The sequence below is a fragment of the Lissotriton helveticus genome, chromosome 7 (genome assembly GCF_964261635.1).
Source record: "Lissotriton helveticus chromosome 7, aLisHel1.1, whole genome shotgun sequence".
Lineage (NCBI taxonomy): Eukaryota > Metazoa > Chordata > Amphibia > Caudata > Salamandridae > Lissotriton > Lissotriton helveticus.
This window is the reverse complement of record NC_136068.1, coordinates 1659701944-1659726787: the sequence shown is the minus strand read 5'-3', so window position 1 is coordinate 1659726787 and position 24844 is coordinate 1659701944. Positions and strand designations below refer to the sequence as shown.

General features: G+C 42.7%; 1 protein-coding gene across 6 annotated transcripts in view; it reads left to right on the top strand.

Annotated features, from left to right (window-relative positions):
* The window catches only part of LOC144770647 (E3 ubiquitin-protein ligase TRIM39-like), a 299133-nt gene that overhangs the window by 113308 nt on the left and 160981 nt on the right, over positions 1-24844 (top strand). For 3 of the 6 annotated variants that reach the window (XM_078655353.1, XM_078655350.1, XM_078655355.1), the window contains 3 exons: positions 1187-1228; positions 15978-16019; positions 19670-19711. In XM_078655353.1, the coding sequence (XP_078511479.1) occupies positions 1187-1228; positions 15978-16019; positions 19670-19711 (126 nt within the window). The remainder of the gene's footprint in view (positions 1-1186; positions 1229-15977; positions 16020-19669; positions 19712-24844) is intronic. The other 3 variants (XM_078655352.1, XM_078655351.1, XM_078655354.1) reach the window with 3 other exon arrangements.

The window sequence follows — 24844 nt, the reverse complement described above, 5'->3', positions numbered from 1 at the left end:
TTATGTTACGCAGAAAATGTATCTTGCCACTGTTAAGAGGGGGTAACTTTGATCAAGTCAGACCAGAGCTAGCCTACTTGAAAATGATGGGCTCCCTGCTTGTATGCTTTGGGGTAGCAAGCTGTATTACAGGGGCAATTAGGCGGCGCAATAAACTGTAATTATACTGCTGGTTCTTTTCTTTTAAATTATATCAAGTAAAATTGAGTCCTTTAGTCAATGGATTTCGGTGTGTGACAAACTTTTTAACAAATTTATTTGAATACCAAGGGTTGCTTTTGGTGGAAATGCGTACCATAGGCTGGCCGATGGACCTTTTTGTATTTGGTATGTGATTAGAAATTAATTCTTTGTATTGTTAATAATTGATATGAGATAGCATGAAATGTGATCTGTACATTGATAGTTTTAATATTTTAACCGAATAAAGTAACTTTTGACTTTGACTTTGGCTAGAAAGATGTTTCTCCTCACAATGGGACTCAGCGGATACCTGTACATTTCCTTTCAGGGGACTTCTTTTGACTATGAGTGCCTGTTTCTTCCTAATACAAAAGCAGACAATGGGTAGGCAACATGCCTGAACTCATACTGTCAGGCACCCAGACAAGTAATCGGTGTAGGCCTAGCACTGTCAACATGCCAGTGGTATAAAGGGCTAACCCAATTCCCCACTCGCTGTGTGTTGCCGTGCGAGATGAAGCTAAATTTGTATGAGACACGACTGTAGCAATGGCTGAAGGAGACAGACTCAATGCCCATTTGTGTATACAATTGTTTGTATTATTTTTATTAAATAGAGATGGCTGCTGGAGAGCTAAGTATAAAATGTCAAATCCACAAAGTGTGTAGCAGAGAAAGTCCTTAAATATGTTGTCTTTATTCATATCAACATGACAAAGATACATTACTCTATGAACCACAGTGTAAACCACAATAATATGATATGTCATAATGCAAAACCACAATTTCTGATCCTTGAAAGAGGGGAGCTGGTACCTTACATTATATGTACTTTTGCTAAAACAGCCTCTTGCAGTCTAGATAGTTTTTAAAAATGGATTTTTTTCCTTTCTCATCAAGTGAGTGTTGAGTAAAACTCAGTTATTTTGTTATTTTATGTACCAGTGATTGAGATTGGAACTAAATTAACTGAAATACCTTGCATTTTCTTTATTTATTTCAGGATTCACGAGGAAATCTCTCAGGAGAACGTCATTGCAATTAAGTAATTGAATCATTTTGTCATTTATTCTACACAGAGCGGGAACTATATTTGTTTATAGATATGTTTTGAATTGCTTTACAAGCTGGGTTGTAAAACAGTACTTACTTTGCATAAAATATAATTCCAAAACTTGGAAGATAGAAATTGTGTGTTTTTGTGGCCAACTGGTTTAAAGATTATGCACCACATTTGGAGTTTGCAGCTCTGTCTATATGTGTCACTGCATGACTACTGTTTTGTGTGGTCAGCTTTATTTAGTGGGTAGAGCATATTCAAAATATGCTATGCACTTCTATCTTTCTAACACTAATCTAGTCAAGCACATTACATCGGATTTATTTTCATAGGTTTTATGTAAGTCTCTCATTGGATTCCCAGCTTGTGATAAAAGTACCTGGCTCGAATAAAAGCGAGCAAAATGAACATTTCATTTGTCACTTTATGTACACGTTACTTTTCCTAAATATTTCGAATAGAACTTGAGCATCTGCTATTTCAATGGTATCTCGAAAGTTTAATATCTACTTAATAATATGGTTAGTGTGATGCACTTTGCTATAGCCTCCACTTCTTTTTTGAATATCTTGATATTATGTCCGGTGCACTGTAATTAGTATTAAAATGGCTCATTAAATGATAAAAAATTATCTGGTAACTTTTTTTATGTCTCAGATTGGTAGTCCCGTCTCGTACCATCTAGTGATTTTCAAATGTAAAACTGTTTTCCATTTCTAGAGCTCTGTGACACCACTGTGTCTGTTATTCATAACGTAAGACTACAAATACATGAATAAATTATCAAATAATTATACATTTCATTGTGATATAAAACTAACTCACAGTAGGTGGATTTAAAATAGTTTTACAAGTAGATTCTCATCAAATGGTCAGATATTACACAATCACAACATGCACTTCATCCACCAGTGTGCAGTGTGGCGCGCAGCAGATAGTGATCACTACAGAGTGCAGACTAAAATAGTGAAATACAACAACCTGGATACGTTAAAAACAAATGCAATTTATATGCGATTGAGCTGCCATTTTATACTAATATTAGTGATTTGTTTCCAAAACAGTTAGAAGGTAACTACTTTAACTGTGACCATTCCATACTTGCTGGCTCCATCATCCTAATATATTTGTGTGGTAATCATCCTAACAGATCCACCTATTCTGAAATAATATTGAGAAATTATAGAATACCAAACTGTTCCCTCTAGAATCCTTGCTGTGATAAACCACTCTATAGTCAGATTCCAATTCCGGATATCCCAATTACCCCAGAGCAACACAAATATGTTTAATAGTTCATACGAGGCTTCCAGCAACAGAGACATCATTTGATAAGTAGATGGGATGGCGTAAGAATTGAAACCTCCATTCAAAGAGTGTATGTAATGAAATGATTACATACCCCATGAACATCTTTGTTTATTGCTTAAGTGTAAGCATTTTTGTTTTATAATTATCATAATTGTTTCACCCCCACTGCTAAAACTGACTGGATCTAAATAAAGAAGTGGGAAGTGGTGCAGGTGGTAAAAGTATTAATCCAACTACTAAGAAAATAAAATGAGCTAACAAAAAGAGCATTTGATCTAATTTGATTTATTTTCTTCTTACAATTCTATAATCTTACTCTCCTGTCCTCCCCGCCTGGGTGTAACTTGGCTTTTAATGAGAATGCATGAACAATTCCGTAGGTTGAGACTTTTTGTTGTTTATTTTAATTTCGGATAAAACACTGGGAATGACATGTTTCTAGCATTAGTTTTTTTGATAACAGCATGATTCTATATTGCCTGCATTCAGGATTAACCAGCTCTATTACATCCACTGCTTATCTTCGGGAAAGGTTACTTCAACTGTCTTTCGGTTTTTGGATTTTTTGTGTGGTGGAATCCAATCAAGTGTATAGTTCCATGTTTGATAAAGTAACGTTAATCTTCGCCAGTAGTTCATGCAAAGATTGTATGTATAAGTGGTGACAGACATTAACCTGGTAAATCGCCATTAGCCACTTTTTAGGTCTCGCCTCTCAATGCGCATGCGCATTGAGCGGAGCGAGACTATAGGGGCTTAAACAGACTTTACCTTGACTGGCGATTTGATGCTGTGCCCGTGCGCTTTTAGGTCAATGCGCAAGCGCATTGACCTAAAATGCGCGTGCACAGCATCAAATCGCCAGCCATCTGTTCCCCAGCAGCTCTTCCCGCTCCGCCCCACAAGCTTCCCCCCTCAGCCGCACTCCTCCCACACCTTTGAAGTGAAGCTTAGCTTCACTTCAAAGGCCCCTGCTGCTTCACACTATTCACGGCCGCCAGGCGTGTCTCTCCCTCATCGCCGCTCTCACCTCTCACCCACTCAAATTACAAGCTCACATCCACCCCATTCAAACTTTCTACCTTTGACTCACTGTCCTTAGCTGTGCTTAAGTAGTATATATAATTAATTACAAACAATACAATAACTGAAACACAAATTTGTGTGCACAATGTATTTTAGCGCAATTTTGGATGTATAAAAAATAACTTATTTCACTGTTTGTTAATATGCAAACATCGTATTTCTTAGCATTTGCACACTACAATTTGCTTTTTCGTCTTCATGCTCTTCTTACTTGGATTTTGCTGTAATTTCCATTACACCTTTAATAAGTGTTACACATATTCACATTTCTACCGCCCCTACATTCCGTACCCCATTTCTAGCGCTCTACTCTCTCCTAAGGCAACCACCTCCTTACCCTTAAGCTGTAGAGTCTTTTTTTATTGCAGCTTTCTTTTGCCATAAAATATACGGGTTCTGTTCGCTTCTCTTTAACTGTACATGCCTTTCTAGACTTCAACACTATAGCATATGATTACCTTCCTACTGTTACCTACATATCCTAAAGTCATAATACATCTCCTTTACTGTGCATCTCTTTCTAGTTTCCATTGTACATAAGAAAGTTTATTATAAAATCGTACCTTTCTTTATGCACAACATGTGTTCCACATTCTACACCCAGTCTGGGACAAAATACGCACAAAACCTTCCCACTGTTCTTTCATCGCTTGCTCAACAGCACCTCACGACAAAGTACCTCTTGTGGTGTGAGAGTCTGATATTTATTGCAGTATCATCCTTCTACCTATGTTTGCCACTCGTTTACAACATGCACACGTCACTTTTGTCCTCGATCACAAACCGTTTGCTACCTCTTACATTTTCTTTGCTTTAAATTCTTGCACAAGTGCCACCATTGCCTACGTAATATTTCTTTTTGAGTTTCAGTGTCTTTCTTTTATTGACGCTTTTCTAACCTGCACACATGTCACTTTTTAGGTCTCGCCTCTCAATGCGCATGCGCATTGAGCGGAGCGAGACTATAGGGGATTAAACAGAGGTTTAACTAAACTGGCGATTTGATGCTGTGCCCGTGCGCTTTTAGGTCAATGCGCAAGCGCATTGACCTAAAATGCACGTGCACAGCATCAAATCGCCAGCCATCTGTTCCCAGCAGCTCTTCCCGCTCCGCCCCACAAGCTTCCCCCAGCGTGCGCTCTGCCTCAGCCGCACTCCTCCCACACCTTTGAAGTGAAGCTTAGCTTCACTTCAAAGGCCCCTGCTGCTTCACACTATTCACGGCCGCCAGGCGTGTCTCTCCCTCATCGCCGCTCTCCCCGCTCCGCCCCCTTCTGCGGCCGTGTCACATTTCTCCTCCCCCCTCCCCACAGCAATGCCCTCCGTCTTGTTGTGATAAACTACCCAAACTCTAAAACCCATTCAAGTGAATTGCATTTAACTGGGCGAATACACCTTGGTCGTAGCAGCGGGAAATAGATCGTTTTCACTAAAATAAGTGCCACCAGAGATCTTAGCTGCCCTCTCTCTTCTATTTCCCACAGTGTGCCTCTCCTCTCTTTCTACTTCTCATCCCTCATATATCCCCACTGTTGCCCTTTCAGTCTAATCATCTTGCTTCTTTCCATCCTTTTTCCATCTTTTAATTGACACTGCCGCTCGCCCCCGCCCGGTCCTTTCTTGTCTACTCGTTTCCCCTTGCCTCGCCTTTTCTCTCGCTCTCTGATACCGCCTTGTGCCCACCATCTCTCTTCTGCTGCCCTCACCCCTGTTGTTTTCCTGCCCGCCCTTTCCCCACTGCAGTCTTCGGGATTCCTCTGCTCTGCCCCCGCTGGTAGCTGCTGCCGCTCTCCTGCCTCCGTTTTTTCGTGCTGGCGTGAGGGAAGCCCACATAGGCTATCCCGGGCTTGCACAGAGGCAGGCACACACCCACGTGCAACAGTGAGTAAATGGGGCTTCGTTTAAATAAGTGGAGAGGAATGCAGGATGGGTAGCAGCGCGGTGTCCGGAGGACCGTGCAGGCTTGGAAGGGAACATCGAATGGTCCTGGTTGAGCAGTGATGGTTAGGTTCAGATTGCCCTGGCTGTAAGCAGAGAAGTACACCAGAACTATGCAATTCTGCTGTCGCTGTGTTTTCCACACAGTTACAGATTTGCCCCAGTTTCCACTTAATCCATAATCAGCTGTATAATCTGCAGATTTGAACCCCAAAAAATAGTTTGTAGCTCAGTCGCTACAAAACAAAACATGCCGCATCACGTAGAATTATTTACGCTTTCTTATCACACTATTTAGTCAACATTGCCTCATAATATGGTCCTCCCTTGCCTCATAATTCCAGTAGCCCTGCCTATAGGCCAGTCTGGCAGTGCCCAATGGGGCTGGCTTGACCGGTCAAAGTGTATAGTGTGGGCATGTTTTTGGGCTGCTTGCCTGTTTTATGGTTTGGTGGACTGTTTACTGTTAATTTCTGTGCTGTCTGCATCAAGCACAAATGCATGCAGTCTACCATACTTTGCAAAACATCTATACAGCTCACACACCCTCACTCACACTGATGCTCGCACACCCTCACACACACCCTTACCCCCTCACCCTCACACACCCTCAGTCACCCTCACACCCTCACACTCACACCCCCTCACCCTCACACCACTCACTCTCACACCCCTCACCCTCACACCCCTCACACCACTGAGTGCTACAACACATATTGTGTTACAATAGGTGTCACATTTGCGAAAGATAAACTATTGGCATTGTAAATAACAAAGCTATTAATTTTGCTATTTTCAAAACAAGCACATAAATAAAAAATGTGTCCTTTACAATACCAATAGCTCAAACTTTCCTAATGCGAGACCTATTGCATTACTGCGTTTCTCTCCCCTGCTGCACTCTCCTGCTCTCTAGAGATATGGCCTAACGACCAGAGCTGCCATCTGAGTCACGTAAATACAAAACATGTTGCATTCCAAATGCTATAGGTGTCACATTCGCGAAAGTTATAACTATTGGCATTGTAAATGACAAAGCTATCAATTTAGCTATTTTAAAAAACAAAAAATAAATAAAATATTTGTCATTTACAAGACTAATAGCTCCAACTTTTCTAATGCGAGACCTATTGCATTTCCAATGCTTGTTTATTTAGCTTGCTTTACCAATACACACCCTTGCCATAAGACTATACTGGAGACAGACAAACCACTTACCAGAATTCGCCCACATTCGTCATCTCTCTTAATCAGACATGTCATCTCCCTTAATCTTTGCCCCATAATGAGATAATCTTGAGAGATCTAGTGGAACCAGGAGGGTGGGTCCATTTTAATAAGGGCATCCATAATCAATGTTTGAACAATCAACATGGATTATGTGCTCCTGTTAGGGATGACAAATGCAAAAACAACACTTGATGGACATGATGCAGAACAATGTCATACATTCACCCCAGTACAGAGATCTGGGCCTAAATCCATCGTTTTATTGCACTCCACACCACCCCAGTTCAGACATGACCATATGCAAATCAGCCTTCACCCAGTGCCTCATGGGAACAGTCCTGTCCTAACTGCCAAGCCATGTCTTCCCTGAACCGGAATTAAGCATTCTAGGACCGTTTTCTGGCTATCAGCCGTCATCAACTAGGATAGCTTGACTCCAGTGGTGTGGAGAGCACGGAACTCACGTCTGAGCATACCCGTCCCACTCGGGGAGACAAATGCAAAAACAACAGTTGATGAACAGAATGCAGAACAATGTCATACATTCACCCCAGTACAAAGATCTGGGCCTAAATTCATCGTTTTTTTTACAGTCCACACCACCCTAGTTCAGACATGGCCATATGGAAATCAGCCTTGACCCTGTGCCTCATGGGAACACTCCATCCAGAACTGCCAAGCCATGTCTTCCCTGGACCGTAATCAAGCATTCTAGGACCAGTACTGGCTATCAGCCGTCATCAACTAGGATAGCTTGACTCCAGTGGTTTGGAGAGTACAGGACTCATGTCTGAGCATACCCGTCCCACTCGGGGTGACAAATGCAAAAACAACAGTTGATGGAAAGAATGCAGAACAATGTCATACATTCACCCCAGTACAGAGATCTGGGCTTAAATCCATTGTTTTTTTGCACTCCGCACCACCCCAGTTCAGACATGGTCATATGCAAATCAGTGTTGACCCTGTGCCTCATGGGAACAGTCCAGCCCGAACTGCCAATCCATGTCTTCCCTGGACCTGAATCAAGCATCCTAGGACCAGTTTCAGGCTATCAGCCATTATCAGCCAAGATATCTTGACTCCAGTGGTGTGGAGAGCACGGGACTCATGTCTGAGCATACCCGTCCCACTCGGGGTGACAAATGCAAAAACAACAGTTGATGGACAGAATGCAGAACAATGTCATACATTCACCCCAGTACAGAACTCTGGGCATAAATCCATTTCTTTTTGCACTCCATGCCACCCCTGTTCAGACATGGCCATATGCAAATCAGCCTTGACCCTGTACCTCATGGGAACAGTCCAGCCCAAACTACCAAGCCATGTCTTCCCTGGACTGGAATCAGGCATCCTAGGACCGGTTTCTGGCTATCTGCTGTCATCAGCCAGGATAGCTTGACTCCAGTGGTGTGGCTGGATATTTTTGTTGCATAGGGTGTCCCCATCATCCTCAAATCTGACAGCTCTTCAACCTGTAATAGCTGAGAATTTAAAGAATTTCTCATTTGTATCAACGTCAAGCATCAGAAAAGCACGCCTCTCTGGCAACAGGCAAATGGCATTGTTAAACAATTTATGGTTACCCTCAAGAAAGTTGGAATGTATCACGTTACAACACATACCATTACAATGCATACTTTTATATCACAGTTTTCACTAGGAAAGCACCATTACAATGCATGTTTTACAATGCATACCATTACAACGCATAATATGTTTTCATTGTTTAATAGTACATTTTCAGTTGTTAATTTGTTTGCATCCATCCCATGAGATGGGATGCAAGAGAAATAGGAGTTTTGGGAAGGGGAGGTTATTAATACCCAGGTATTAGTTTTAGTACTTAGATATTTTTAAAGTACCTATCCATTTAAATACCTGGGTATTAATAATAAAATTAAGTGTTTGTAAAAATGGCAAAAATGACACATATATTTACAGCATTTTGGAAAAAAAACACACTAATGTCATAGTAAAAAACAGATTATACATACAATCAATTGGAAGCACATAAAACAGCAGTCCTTCAACTATTTTTATTACAGCCCCTGAGCCAGCATCTACGCAAAAGGGTTGACATTCCGAGAAGTAACGTCTAAATGAAAATGTTTACACCTGACAAAATAAATATACATTCTATCAGGTTGTGGATCGTGCTTAAAACCTGTTTCCAAAACATGGTTTCATTTACATTCTTGTTTGCCCCAAAAACATATAAAAGAAGCCGTCCACCATGTTGTGCTCAGTGGCAAACTGACTTCCATGGTGACCACACACAGCAGGAGTAGCAAGATAATTCTGCAGGCTTTCCAGTTGCACACTGCCATCTACAGACCAAAGGTATTGTACGTTTCTAAGTAAACAGCTTCCAAATAATTACACCTAATTCTCAAGTACTTACAATATTTGTTTCACTTATTTACAGTATTTACTGATTTTGAAAATCAGCCCATAATCTACAGCGGATATTCAAGAAATTATCGTTCCTTAGAAAAGTAAGTGAATAAAAGAACAAAATGTATTTAAAATTAAAAAGCCCATAAGAAAAAAAAAGATGATTATTAACATTTTCAGTTTGATTTTAAGATTGGACATACAGCAACACCAAATGCCTTCCTAGAAAAAACAAACCTTTACAGAATCAAATGTAGGTAATCTGTAAAAAATTAACTGAACCAAAAAAAAACTTTATTGATGTCAGAAATAATATATTATCAGACACTGATCAGTGATATGTTTTAAAATTACTATTTTTTCACCTTCATGACTTTGCCTCAAGGAACATGCTCAGGGAAAGTGCTGGATGGTGGTGGAGGATAATTTACTAGTCCTACTCCGACAGGTGCTTGCCTCAGGGAAAGTGCTGGATGGTGATGGGGAAAATTTACTATTCCTACCCTGACAGGTGCTTGCCTCAGGGAAAGAGCTGGATGGTGGTGGGGTAAATTTACTATTCTACTCTGACAGGTTCTTGCCTCAGGGAAAGTGCTGGATGGTGGTGGGGCAAATTTACTATTCCTACTCCGATAGGTGCTTGCCTCAGTAAGTGTTGGATGGTGGTGGGGATACATTTACTAGTACATATTCACTAATATATTTCTATGCAGACTATTTGCAAAAATAACATTTTCCAAAACCTATAACATTTCTTCCCTTTTTTCACAACCAAAGAATCAAACGCTCCAAACTCCACATAAACGGAAAGAAAAATCCAATGAAAACCAGCATCTACACCAGGAATTTCCAACAGTAAAACATAAAAAGGTAACCTTTTTCATTCTCTCAAGTCTATAAAAAATTAACCTTTTTTTCTTCAAAAGTATCAAACACTTGCAAACCAACATTATCAAGCCAATGCAATTAAATCCTGGTACAATTTTGTTAAAAATGTTGTTAAATTTAATGTACACAAACGTATCACTTGTAGGCAAAATATTAATAAAAGCAACCATACACAAAATGACTGAAAACATGTTTTTCTCTTTTTCTTCTTTCTACAGAGAATGTATTGTAAGTAACATTTTTATAGTGCGGCTGTCACTCAACCTGGCGCTGAGATTACCCGGAAAAGACACTATGCGTAACTGTAATTAATGATAGCCAAACTAGGGGAAACTGTAATACTATTCCGTAGAGAAAAGTCTGGTTTTAAGCTCCTTCCTAAATCGCAGCATATTGTCAATTTGTTTGAGCTCGATTGGCAGTGTATTCCACAGTTTAGAAGCTACATAGCTGAACGACCTACCGCCAAGTCGAGTTTTGTTAAAAATTGGAATACAAAATAATTTGGCTGAAGAAGAACGAAGACTTCCGGCTGGGGGAATACCAGAGACATTTCCTCTGTAATGGCTTAGGCCCCATTTTGTGTACTGCCCTATAAACAATACGGAGTGCTTTAAACTAAACTCTCTGTGTGATGGATAACCAGTGAAGATCTTTTAGAGCATGCAAAGGAGAGGCTCTGCATTGTCTGTTTAGAGCTAGCTTAGCTGCGATTTCTTGTATCCTTTGCAGCTTTTTTTATCAAGGAAACTGGGGCTCCCAGAAGTAGGGCATTACAATAATCTAATCTGCTCATGATAATACTACTTACCACTTGGGGTCTAGCTAGAGCTGATAAAATTGGGAGTATTTTTCGAAGATCTCTGAGCAGAGATAAGCAAGTGCCATTGTAGGTTACTATCTAGTAGTACTCCTAGATTACGGGCTGTCTTAATAGGCAACAGAGGATTATTTGCAGGGGCCGGCCAGAAATCTGCTGGCCATGGACGGGGCCATTATGAAAATGGGGTAACCCAGTAAAGTCAAAGGACCTGGGTATTGGTCGGAACAAAATAAAAGTGGTCCTAGACAAACGGCGCATTAGTTTAAAGTTGTAGCAATAAATGGCTGAGAGGATATATATATATATATATATATATATATATATATATATATATATATATATATATATATATCATTATATATATATATATATATATATATATATATCATTATATATATATATATACTGTCTGGAAGAGGGGTCCTGTCTAATGCACAATATGGTTTTAGAGCCAAAAGGAGTACCCTCGACCAATGTCTTAACCTCCAACTTTTAATCAGTAAGTACACTATAGCTAAGGAGGGGTCACTCTATATGGGGTTCATGGACCTCTCCTCAGCATTTGACCTAGTAAATAGGTCAAAGCTGTGGCACATTTTATTAAACCTGGGTATTGACCCCCCCATTAGTGCACTTTTTAGCGGACCTGCACTTGGGTCTTTTAGCTGCAATCAGAGTAAACTCTGAGGGGCGATGCACAAGTCACTTGAGGTCAGAGAGGGGGTCAGACAGAGGTGCATTCAGGCCCCCCTCCTGTTCACATTATATATAAATGCCCTGGAGCCTGCTCTGGCGGACGTGTCACATGAGGTACCGCGTATTGGGGAACTGGTTATTCCAGTTCTCCTTTACGCCGATGACGCCGTCCTCCTGGCTCGTACAGGGGTGGGTCTGCAAAAACTGTTAGATGCCTTTGGAAATTTTATTGAGGGATTATACCTGAAAATTAACACTACAAAATCTCAAGTCATGATCGCAGGCAAGGCACATAGGGATAAAAAGGTCAAAACGTTCTACTGCTGCGGGGAAGAAGTCTGTAGGGTACCCTCATTCCCATATCTGGGAGTTCTTTTTGATGAAAGTAGTAACTGGGGCCCTGAAAGAAATAGTCGCAGTACGGCCTTCGCTAGAACCGCATCTGCACTTATGGGTTTCTCCAAAAAGTTAGGGGCTAGGCCGATAGAAGCCCTCATCAAGGTTTACAAAGCCAAATGCCTAGCGGTAGCCACATATGACTCTCAGATATGGGGTTACTCGCCCCAAGTTAAAATCCAGACTATTGAGAATAAATTCCTCAGATCAGTCTTGACTGTCCCTCAGTCTTCCCCAACATTCTCTATCCATACTGAGCTGGGGCTAGGATATGTAACTGATCAAATTAAAATAGCCCCGCTAATATGTTGGTTGAAAACCTGGCTGAACCAAGAAATTACCTTGAATCACACCATACTGCTAGACTGCCTGAAGTTGGATAAGTCTAACAAAATTCCTTGGTTAGCCTACATAAAAACGGGTTTTCACAACCTAGGACGTCCTGAACTTTTCCTGTCCCCAGATTCTATTGTGAGGAAGGACATCGGACTGATCAAAAATGCCATGATGAATTTACTCTCTTTAGAGCAGGAGGAGGTAGAGCTGATGAAACCAACAGTTAGAATAAACGGCGCCCTAATTAGCTCCCCAGATCCTGAACCGTACCTCATAATAGTGAATCGCCCCTTTCATCTGCACCTTCTAACAAGATTTCGTTTTAATTTGATATTACATAAGATTTATACTGGCACAATGAACTTCTTTGTCTATGATGTCTCTGTGTATAATTAATTGTTTTTATTATACTATGACTTTTTATGATATTAATTTATCGAATAAAAGTATTTGACTGACTGAATGATTGATAGCATTTAAAAAATCTTTGAAATTCACTGAAAAACCATAGGTTTCAGGCACATTTTAGTTAGAAATTAGCATTTAAAAAACCTTTGAAATTCACAGAAAAAAACTTAGGTTTGAGGCACAATATAGTTAGAAAGTAGTTAGAAAGTAGCACTTAAAAAAACCTTAGAAATTCACTGAAAAAAACATAGATTTCAGGGGCATTATAGTTAGTTGGATATTTATTTCCTACAAAACCATAGAAATTCCCCCGTTATAGTTAGTTCAGCTAACTTAAACTCGCAGCCCGCAATGCACTGCTGATGATGTCACATATTACATCACTCATGACATGGTCAGTGACATCACTCATGACATCTCAAATGACATCACTGATGACATCAATGATGACATTATCCTTGTGATAGAGTGGCAAACCACCTCTCACCCTAATATAACCTTTGATACACACACTCAAAATTACAAACTAATATTTTCAAAACCATGGACATACCAATACCAGTTACTACACACCTATTCAGTAATTCTAAGATCTATACACACATCCACTCATTCACCAACAGTCCCATATAGTCACTCACACATGTACTCACTCATCATATCTACTCATACACCTATACATCCTGTTCTACACCGCCACTCATCCATAGAGTTACTCACACACATGATCACACATGCAAATACAGTATCAAACATACATTTACTTGCATATACAGTTATACACACACCACCACACTTACTTCTACAGAAACTTACACATACTTACTCTCTTAAACCATCACTAATAAAAACACATAGCCCTTTTTAATAATTTTTAATAAACAAGATTTAAAATATTCTATCACTAAAAATAAACATGAATCAATTCTCAAGTATTAAAATTAATACCTGAGTAGTAATGCACTCCCACACCCAAAAAAACCTTTTGCCCATGCATTTCATCCCAGAGGTTAGGTGCTAAAGCCTTTTTTATTAATGTATAAAAAAAATTCAAATTTTCTATCACCAAAACTAAATATCAATGAATTCTGAAGTATTAAAATGAATACCTGAGTATTAATACACTCCACCACCCAAAACCCCAGTTTCCCAAACAACGCGTCACAGGGAATAAGTGCAAAGCCTATCTACTTTACTTGTTTAAATATATTACATTTAGGATGCATATTATGTATTTAAAAATAATAAAAACTAATCTAAATTTTAAATAATATTCACATTTTAAAAATAAAACTTTAGTATTAATACACAACCCCTTTGATTTATATATATATATATATATATATATATATATATATATATATATATATATCTTTTTTTAACTACAAGCTTGTGAACTAAATATTAATTAATTCACAAAAATGTGATTTAATACCGGAGTATTATAACACACCCAGTTTGCCAAGCATCCGATCTCTGGGAATGGGAGTCTTCCTTTTAATTTTTTTTTATAGGTATTAATTTTATAACAACTAACAATAAAATATTAAAATCTTCCCCCAGCCAAAACTCCAAATTCCAAACAATACTTGGATAATACTCAAATATAAAAAATTATCAAAAATAAAAACTCACCTCACTTACCTTCATTACTCAACTTACAATGCGTTGTAATGGCATGCATAGTAATGGCACATGAGTTGTAATGGCATGCGTTGTAATTTCACCTACATTGTAAAAGTTGCGATGTAAAGGCGTTATGATGTATTGCCTGTGTTGTGATGGACGCTTCCCAGAAAGTTGTTCAACATGCTGAGCTTGAAGGAATCAATCCTAAGTCAACCTTATGTCCATCCCTTTGTTCCTATCAGTCACCTCCCCAATCTACAACATGTGAAAGCCCTGCCACATTGCTATTCGGGAGAGACATTGGGGAAAAGCTCCCACAATTGACCACAAGCTGAGTAGTAGACACTGACGAGATTTGTGTTACAGACAATTCTCGTAAAAGTAAGATGAGGGTCTATGCAAATAAGTCAAATGAGTGCTAATGTGCTTGGGACATGGTCCTATTCAAACAAAAACAGAGCAAAAGACTGACACTCCATTTGATGCTTAACCATTGAGAGTCGTGACAACTAAAGGACATATGGTGATCGCTCAACATCCTGGAAAGTCTATTATGAGAGGCTTGTCACACTTCAAGCATGTTTGTTTGCTCCAGACCTTATGAGTGAAACAAGTCCACCTGAGTGCCCACGTCAAGCATCTGAGTCTACATCTATGATGCCAGATGACAGTGCAACTCCTTACCTCATACTACTCGATCTGCACAATTGGTGAGAGCACCTCTCCAACTCATTAATGTATATATGTTGTCTGTATTTTTAATTTAACGAATGGGAGGTGTAGTGTTGTGTGATTATATGCATTTGAACCCTTGAGGTCCTATGCACACACCATAAATAGTTATGCAATCAGTTGGGAGGTATTGGGGGCATCTTTGGTTGTGTCAAAGTTTATGACAGTGCTTTCAGTTTAGGATTGCATGCGGAGGAATAAAGACATGTGTTACAGAGCTCCATGTGTGGTGTAGTCATTTGCATATTCCAGAGCTGTGGTGGATGCTACAGTCATATGTTTCAACTGCCAGCAGGTGCTCATTGGCAATCAGTGGGCACCCTGTTGTAAAAAGAGGGGATGATATAGTTCAAACTGTTTAGGACATTGAGATGTCTTTTAGCTTGATACGTTGTTCAGCTTAATCATCAGGTTTTCTTGGATATGACGCTATCCCTAGTATTTGCTATTTGGTACAATCTTTAAAGAGTCCTCCCTTCTTTCATCCTATTCATTGTAATCCCTCTTAAACGCCAATATTCAAAAGCAACTATCATCACAAGAGTGTAACCTGGAAAATCCTGGAGAAATTAAGCTTTGGCGTTGGTCACTCTTTCAACATTGAGGAGGATCACAAGCATTAGAGAAATGTCGATCTGCCCCTGATCGAAGACCAGATTGTTGTTGCTGGTGCTAGGCAAATGGGGGATACCATTCACAAAGTTTAGAATATGGCACACTCTCTTGATATGATACTGCTTTTCCTAACTTGTAAAGTCGGTTTCTCATGAGCATAGACATCCATGCTGCTGAAATTACTTTTGTCAATCACTGAAATATAAATATGCTTATTCAAACACCATTAATTGCCTTTTCTTTTAGGGATGATAAGGATCTTTCCCAAGAGCCAGTATGTTCGAACAGGTAAATGTGTTAATCTTCCTGTTCACTGTCTCCCAATATGCTTTGACACATTTTCTGCATTATTCGCTAATATATGGTCTGTTGAAAAGAATAGGACTTTCAATTCTGAGTTGTAGATTAGGCACTAGGTACAGGAATCAACTGTATGATCTATACAGTGAACATTATTGCATGATTAATGGTTCTATATAATCATCATAGCCCATTTTGTAGAGTATATCCCAAATATTTTACACCGTTCTAGCATTCTCGAACCAGTCCCTTTATGACTGATCAAAATCAAAGACCTTTCCTGTTATAATTACTGAATGTTTAGATCAATTTCATTAGTTTGTTTCAATCAATCAATCACAGCATTTATATAGCGCGCTACTCACCGGAGGGTCTCAAGGCGCTTGGGGAGGGGGGGGGGGTCCGCTACTGCTCGAACAGCCAGGTCTTGAGCTGCTTCCTGAAGGCGAGGTGGTCTTGGGTCAGGCGGAGGTGGGTCGGGAGGGAGTTCTACGTCTTGGCGGCCAGGTAGGAGAAGGACCTTCCTCCTGTGGTGGCTCTTCGGATGCGGGGGACGGCGGCGAGGGCGTGGTTGGTCGATCGAAGCTGGCGTGTGGGAGTGTAGAAGTTGAGGCGGTTGTTGAGGTATCTTGGGCCTTGGTTGTGTAGGGCGAGGAGTCGGAACGTGATTCTCTTGTTTACCGGGAGCCAGTGCAGGTCTCTCAGGTGTCCGGAGATGTGGCTGTGTCGGGGGATGTCCAGGATGCGTCTTGCTGAGGCGTTCTGGATCCGCTGGAGTCTCTTCTGGAGTTTGGCGGTGGTTCCGGCGTAGAGGGAGTTGCCGTAGTCTAATCGGCTGGTGACGAGGGCCTGGGTGACCGTCTTCCTGGTCTCGGTGGGGATCCACCGGAAGATCTTACGTAGCATGCGCAGGATGTTGAAGCACGACGAGGAGACGGCGTTGACTTGTCTGGTCATGGAGAGGGAGGAGTCCAGGATGAAGCCCAGGTTGCGTGCGTGGTCTGTCGGTTTGGGTGCGCTGCCCAGGGCAGGGGGCCACCAGGAGTCGTCCCAGGCAGAGGGCGAGGATCCCAGGATGAGGATTTCCGTCTTGTCTGAGTTCAGTTTCAGGCGGCTGTTCCTCATCCACTCGGCTACGTCTTTCATCCCTTCGTGTAGGTTGGCTCTGGCGGTGGCAGGGTCGTTTGTGAGGCAGAGTATCAGCTGGGTGTCGTCGGTGTAGGAGATGATGTTGAGGTTGTGTTGGCGTGCGATGGCCGCAAGGGGGCTCATGTAGACATTGAGGCTGAGCGAGGAGCCTTGAGGGACTCCGGAGATGACTTTGGTGGCTTCTGATCTGAACGGGGGGAGGCGGACTCTCTGTGTCCTTCCGGCGAGGAAGGAGATGATCCATTCTAGTGCCTTCTCTTGGATTCCGACGTTGCTGAGTCGCTGCACTAGGGTGCGGTGGCAGACAGTGTTGAATGCCGCGGAGAGGTCCAGGAGGATGAGGGCCGCTGTTTCTCCGGTGTCGAGCAGGGCTCGGATGTCGTCGGTGGCTGCAATGAGGTCGGTCTCGGTGCTGTGGTTGGCCCGGAAGCCAGACTGCGAGAGGTTGAGGGATCCGTTCGTCTCGAGGAAGGCGGCCAGCTGCTTGTTGACGGTCTTCTCGATGACTTTGGCCGGAAAAGGGAGGAGCGAGATGGGTCGGTAGTTTTTGAGTTTGGCGGGGTCCGCGGAAGGTTTCTTCAGTAGAGCGCTGAGTTCGGCGTGCTTCCAACTCTCCGGGAAGTTGGCGGTGTCGAAGGAGGTGTTGATGATGTCCCGCAGGTGGGGCGCGATGACAGCGTCGGCCTTGTTGAAGACGTGGTGGGGGCAGGGGTCGATTGGAGATCCGGAGTGGATGGAGTTCATCGTGCATAGGATTTCTTCGGTGGTGATCTGGGTCCAGGCTCGGAGGGTGGTTGTGGGCGGTGCAGGTCCGGTCGTGGGGTGCGTCGGCTGTGTGCTGAAGCTGTTGTGTATGTCTGCGATCTTGTTGTGGAAGTAGGAGGCGAGGGAGTTGCAGAGGTCTTGCGATGGGGTGATGTTGTTGTTTTCGGCGCTGGGGTTGGAGAGCTCCTTGACGATTGCTGTTGTGGGTGTTGTTGTCCAGTCGTTCCTTGAATGCGGTTTTCTTGGTGGCGTGGATCAGTTGGTGGTGTTTTCGAGTGGCGAGCTTGAGGGTGGTCATGTTGTCTGGTGTTGGGTTTCTGCGCCAGGCTCTCTCGAGGGCTCTGCAGTTCTTCTTGGAGCTCTTGAGTTCGTCGGTGAACCATGGTGCTTTCTTGCTGCCGGGTCTGCTGGGCGGGGTCCTCAGTGGGGCGAGGTCGTCTGCGCAGTTGCTGATCCACTTCGTGAGGTTGTTGGCGGCCTGGCTGGGGTTCGCTGAGCTGGCGGGGGGGTCCCGCCTCAGGGATGCGGCGAGCTGGTCGGCAGTAATCTTGTTCCAGCTTCTGCGTGCGACTTGTAGCTGGTGGTGGTGGATCGTGTTCTTTCTGAAGCTGAAGTGGACGCAGCTGTGGTCCGTCCAGTGGAGTCCGGTGGTGTGGCTGAAGGCGATGTCCTTGCTGGAGGAGAAGACGGGGTCGAGTGTGTGTCCGGCGCGGTGGGTGGAGGTGGTCACCAGCTGCTTGAGGCCGAGGTTGGCGAGGTTGTCCAGCAGGGTGGTGGTGTTGCCGTCGTTGTTGTTCTCGAGGTGGAAGTTGAGGTCCCCGAGGAGGATGTAAACAGCGGAGGGGAGGGCGTGGGGGCTGATGAAGTCGGCGATGTCTACGCTGAATTGTGTGCGTGGTCCCGGGGGTCTGTAGATGAGGGTGCCTCTGAGGGTGGTCTTGGGGTCGGTGTGGATCTGGAAGTGCAGGTGTTCTGCGGTTGTGAGGGTGTCGACGGTGTAGGTCGTGATGCGGATGGTGTTCCTGTGGATGATGACGATGCCTCCTCCGGTCTGGTTGCCGCGGTCCCTCCGGGAGATCTTGTATCCGTCCGGGATGGCGATGGCGATGTTGGGTGCTGAGGAGGCGTTCATCCAGGTTTCCGTGAGGAAGGCGGCATCTGGTGATGTAGTGTCGAGCAGGTTCCAGAGCTCCACGGCGTGTCTGTGGACGGAGCTGGTGTTGAGCAGGATGCACTTCAGGTGGTTGGTGCTGGTTCTCAGCTTGGAGGGTGTGGTTGCCGTGCAGGTCCGTGCCGTTTATATATGTAGGACCAGTTAACCTAGGACCAGTTAACCTATGTAAGGTGTAATTCACAAAGAAATACAAGTGCTCTAACACAGCATTCATTTGTGACATATTCATCTCACTATTCCAAATATTCTCGCAATTTCTAGAGCAGTTATAGCAGGTGACACACAGTCTGTTTTTTTGGAAGATGGTAATAGTCAGTAGTCTCCTGTCCTGTAGCATATATCCATGTAATAATGAAAATGGTAGAGGAGGATACACCTTGAAGAAAACTTCACCAACTCCAACATTAGCTTTCTTAGGTGCAGACTAATGTCCAAAAATGATGGTGGATATTTCACCTTATCAAAATTGCTGATATGTCAATGTCACGTTTTAACAATCAATATAAAAGAAAAAAAAGTGAATGAAGACTTGTCTCATTTTTTTTTCTAGGATCCAAGAGAATCTTCCTGAACACCCTGATGGAGCAATTAAGTAATTGAACTTGTTTAAAATGTCTGTTCGGCAAAGTTTTTAGACCTTTTATGAAGGAGTAAACAATGGGGAACAGTACAGAGCTCACATTGCTGAAAAAGTTGTTTCCAAATTCTATGATATATTGGCAATCTTGTAGATAGATTTGTGGTTTGTAGATTGGTTCTATGTCAGAATAACATTAACAACAATATCATCTGATAGAAATATTTTGTCCTAAATATTGTTTGCAAAGATATCATCTTTGGGTGCAATTTAAGTTGTGTAGGGTAGAATAGCAGATAATACTTTGGTTACAATACTGAAGGCAATACTTTGGACATTATGCACCAGGAATTTGAATCAGTTGCAGGGACTATAAGCTCTCAACATCATTCTGTGAGCAGTTGTTGTGCATAGTCAGTGAACTAGGTCAACCCTTTGTTAGAAAACACTAGTATTTTTGGAGCCGTCACACAACGAAGAGTAGACGTGCTCAGTGTTGACAGACCCTATTATTTTAACCATGAATACAAAAACGCTGACAATCAGTTAGGGGTCATTCATAAACTAATCCCGGGCAATATGCTGCATCTCCGAAAGCAGTGTCTGCTCATGACCGATTACCCTAAACCTTACCAAAATGCATTTGAGAAATGCAGTTGTTGTAGGCATAGACATGAAGTGTACGTATATAATGTCCATTCCAGATCAAGTTATTATAGGTGCATTTAACAATTCGTTAGTCATCCGGCCCTGTGGCAGAACCAACAACAGTAATCCTTGCTAGACTTAACGGGAAATTGTGCAGCTGCACACACTCAGGTCAAGCTGTACTAAACTTTATACAACCTATTGCTGCATGAAAATTTGCAGTGACCCTTTGCATGATAGTAGTGCCCTTGTTATCAAGAGTCACACATCAATGAAGACTTCCGCCAATTTTTTTTAAAAAAAAGGCATTTTGTGTTATGCTGAGTAGTGTTCTACATCACAAGTGCATGCAAGGATAATGTTTATGGTGTTTGTAGTCAAGGTACACACTCCACCACAAATCTGTACAATCTGTAGCTCCTGGGCAAGTCTTATGAGTCATTAACATAGCTCTATAGGCCACTGCTGGGGTGGCTTGGGCTCATCTATATGGGAAACAAGATTAGGAAGAGTACACTGAAAGGTTTGTGTGCACACCAGGGCAGAAAAATGTGCAGGTGAATCACAAGTCGAATACATTATGTAGCATTGTATAGCCTTGAAGAATGTTGTGGCTCTTTTCGTAATGTCTGGATCAATTTCAAATGTATGCAAATTGCTGAAGGCTTTCTGCAAGCACTATGTAGTCAGTTCTTCTTACAAGGGAAAAAATCATTTAAGCAGTATGGCTGGTGCAGACATGGAACACATTTGTTGGTGTCCAGTAATGGAAGGTCACAGGTGGAGTGAAGGGTCTTGAAGTTGCATGATGCTAATTTCTCTAACTCTGGGTCTACCACCCTCCAACCACGGCCCGTGGAGGGAGTTTCAGTGGGGCGGAGAGGCGGGGCGGGGGAGGGGCAGGGTGGGGGTGCTAAAAACTGGAGTATGGATAATTGAAGGTAAGTAAACAATTTAATTAATAAAATGAATTTCGTAGCACGCCCTACATCGGAAAATGCAATGCATATGAACACATGAACAACTTCATCTCCTTGCTCCTACACACATGCTGCATAATAATTTCAAACTCCCCAAATCAGGCTATAGCATATATTTTTCAATTCATTTTTAGGTCGAGCCTGGTCAGCGCAATGAGAATTGCGGAATCATTAACTGGTAGTCTGTACCCTCAAATTTCTAAAAGAACAAAAGAAATGGCTGAGTGACTATTGAGTACAAATTCAACAATTTTTGTTGATGGTGGATTCAGACTACCTAGATAATATTGCACACATCCTACATTTCTAACCTACATTAACTCCTAAACCACTTTACTTGCCTGGTTTGACAAGGAATGTCCCTGAATCAATTGGCATTTTTCTAAAACATTTTAAATTAGAATTTAAAAGTCAGGTTTCCTAGCTTCAGGCCTCTTCTTCTTTTAACTCTTGGACTTGCCTACCAGTCCACATTTCACCAAGAGTCTTGAGCAATCCTATAATCCATAGAAAATAATCCTTAATTCATGATGTAAACCATGACCCGAGTTAAACTAACCAAAATGGACACAGTTTGGCAAAGCCATTTTTACAGCAAAAATTGTGCTGAAAATTGTATGGTGCTCACCTACAAAAAACACATCCCCTCCAAAAAAATCCAGATAAAGAATACTTGTTTGGCAAAAAACACAACAAGAAATCCATCGTTGCATCCCCTCCTGTTCGAATTCAAGTTAAAAGAACACGAAAATGTAAAAACGTTTTGAAAAACAAATTGATACAAAAAAATCCAGAGATTAAATTCTCTCCACCTAAATCCAGCATAAGTCCCAAAAACCATATATCCATGTTTTGAAAATATCTTAAAAAGTATTTTCGCAAGCCATGAAGTCTGTGTCCATGTTCCTTCAACCTATCCATAAAACCGCGACAATGCATTCACGTGGGCGCCCATTAGTATGTTGGGCGGATCGCCACCGCCCACATGGCAGAGGATATCTGGCCGACATTTCTTCCCGCCCACCTGCCCGCATGTATATTCTCCTCCGCCATAATACTATGGCAGGGGGACCCTGGCGTACGGGAAGCTGTCAATATGGTGGTGTGTCTGGTAGACAAGGCCATCCATATTAAGATACATGCGGGCATACATGCATGGCAATGCCGACACGGAAAGGCATACAGTCTTCTACATTGGGGGCCCGTAGCGGGCCCTCAGGGATTTTGGGGGGGTGCACATGGGGGGTACCTATGGTACCCTCTGCATTTCAATGTACAACATGGCAGGCATTGCGCGGTGCCTGTCACGTTGTGCATTGAAATGCACAACTTGCACTTTTGGCATTGCGGCGGGCGATGCTTTCAGCACTGCCCGCTGCAATGATAGAAATGCGGGATGCGCCCACCAGTGTGACGGGCGCATCCTAATGGCATGTGTGGGACCACAGCATGCATTGCGGGCGGTCCTATTTCCCGAGGGTAACGCCATGCTAATGACCCCCTTAATTTAAAAAACTCTTTGCATACATTTTTTTTTAAAATGTTGGTTTCATACCACTATTGTTTAATACAAAAAGAAATCATTCTTTTAAAATGATTCTATTAAACAAAAAGTGTTAGGAAAGCAATCAACCGGACGTGGGCCTACAACTGCTAACTGCTTAGGTACATACAAAAATATCAAAATACAACCACCCGAGTTTTTACAACATCTCTCATTACAATAAACTATGCCACCCTTATCTATTTTTAATTTTTTTAATTTGCCTTACCTAGACGCAGCTCTTCCTTGCTTCTGATCTGAACCGTGACGATCCTTACAATGCCAAAACTTATGTACAAACGGCAATGTCATCTCTTTTGGTAAAAAATGTGGGAAAACCTACAAAAATATATTACCTATTGGCGGTTGCCAGCAGGTAGTTATAGTAAGGACCTAGTTTCCATAGGAAAAGCGTTTTTTGTTTTCCCAATAACTTTGGCACCGGTTGACGAATCTTCGCGAAATTTTCAAAACTAGTGGGGCGCCCCGGTCCGCTCCGACCTTGAAAATTTCGGGGTGATTCAGCAAGTGGGGACAGAGAAAAAAGGGGGTCCCAAAACGTGTTTTCTCAATGTTAATTCCCATAGGAAACTTTAGACACTGCTTCAGCCCGAACTGCTGCACAGAATTACACAAAATTTGGGAAACAGGTAGCCCTTGGTTCAGAAAGAACTCTTCTTGTTAGATGGTGTAAATCCGTTCAGTAGTTCCTGAGAAATTCAAAAATAAGAGGTCAAAAAATGCATTTCTCATGGCAAACTTTAGACACGACTGTAGCTGCTGAATGGAATTACACCAGATTTTGCATAAAGGTAGCCCTTGCCTCAGAAAGAACTATTTGTCTTAAATGGTGTAAATCCGTTCAGTAATTGCTGAGAAAATAAAAAATAAAAATGTTGATTTATAGAGGCACAGTGGATCCCGCACCCTGCCGATCACGAGCTGCATTCTAATTGACTGTCAACACTCCAAACCAGGAAGTGTTGGCAGCCATCTTGTGCCTCAGTAGAACCGAGGCACAAGCAAACAGAAAAAGATATGCGCAAAACAAAAGAGGGCAGGGTAGAAACACCGTGACCCCATCGGCTTGCTCACGGGGTCCCACAACATGACCCCCTAGGCCTGCTCAGCGGGTCCCACAAGGACCCCCCAGGGCCCAAAAAAACATTTTTTAAAAACAAAATAGGTAAAAATCTGTGGAGGATTCACGGATCCGGGCAACAATTTTAAAAAATAAAGCGCGGGCTCCAGCGCTTCGTCAATATTTATCCCCCGGGTGGGTTAGGTCTCGGGGGCAGTGAACAAAAAAACATGGGGACCCCAATACCCCCACACTTCCTCGGGGACCGCCACCCCCTGGGGCTTGTTTTTTTTAAGTTGGGGGCCTCTAAGGCCCCCCAAGCCCCGGGGACCGCCACCCCCGGGGCTTGGCAGCCATCTTGTGCCTCAGTAGAACCGAGGCTCTTATTAATTATGATCACTGGGCACACTGCCCCCCGCAGCCCTGGAGGCCACCACCCCCGGGGCTTCTTAAAAAAAATATATATATACCTGTGGGGAGGGCTCAAGCACCCCCACATGCCCTGGGGACCACCACCCCCCCGGGGCACTAATATTTAAATTTAGGGGTCCGCACCAGATCCCCCTAGCCCCGGGGACCACCAACTCCCTGGGGCTGCTGAGGTGTTGGGAGAGGGGCCATGTGGCCCCCTCCTGGAGCCTGTGATGGGCCTGGGGACCACCAAACCCAAGGGCCGGCTCCTGCAGTGTCCCGGTGTGCCCACCCTGGGACACTGCAGTTTGCTATGACAGGGCGGTAGCCTTGCAGCTCCTGCCCTGTCATAGCAAACTGGGGTTTGGGTTTTAGAAGAGAGAGCAGGAAACCTGCTCTCTCTCTCTCTTCCAAAATCCAAACCACATTGATTTTGCACACGGAGAGCTGCACGTCATCTGCTCCCCATGTGGAAAAGCAATGCT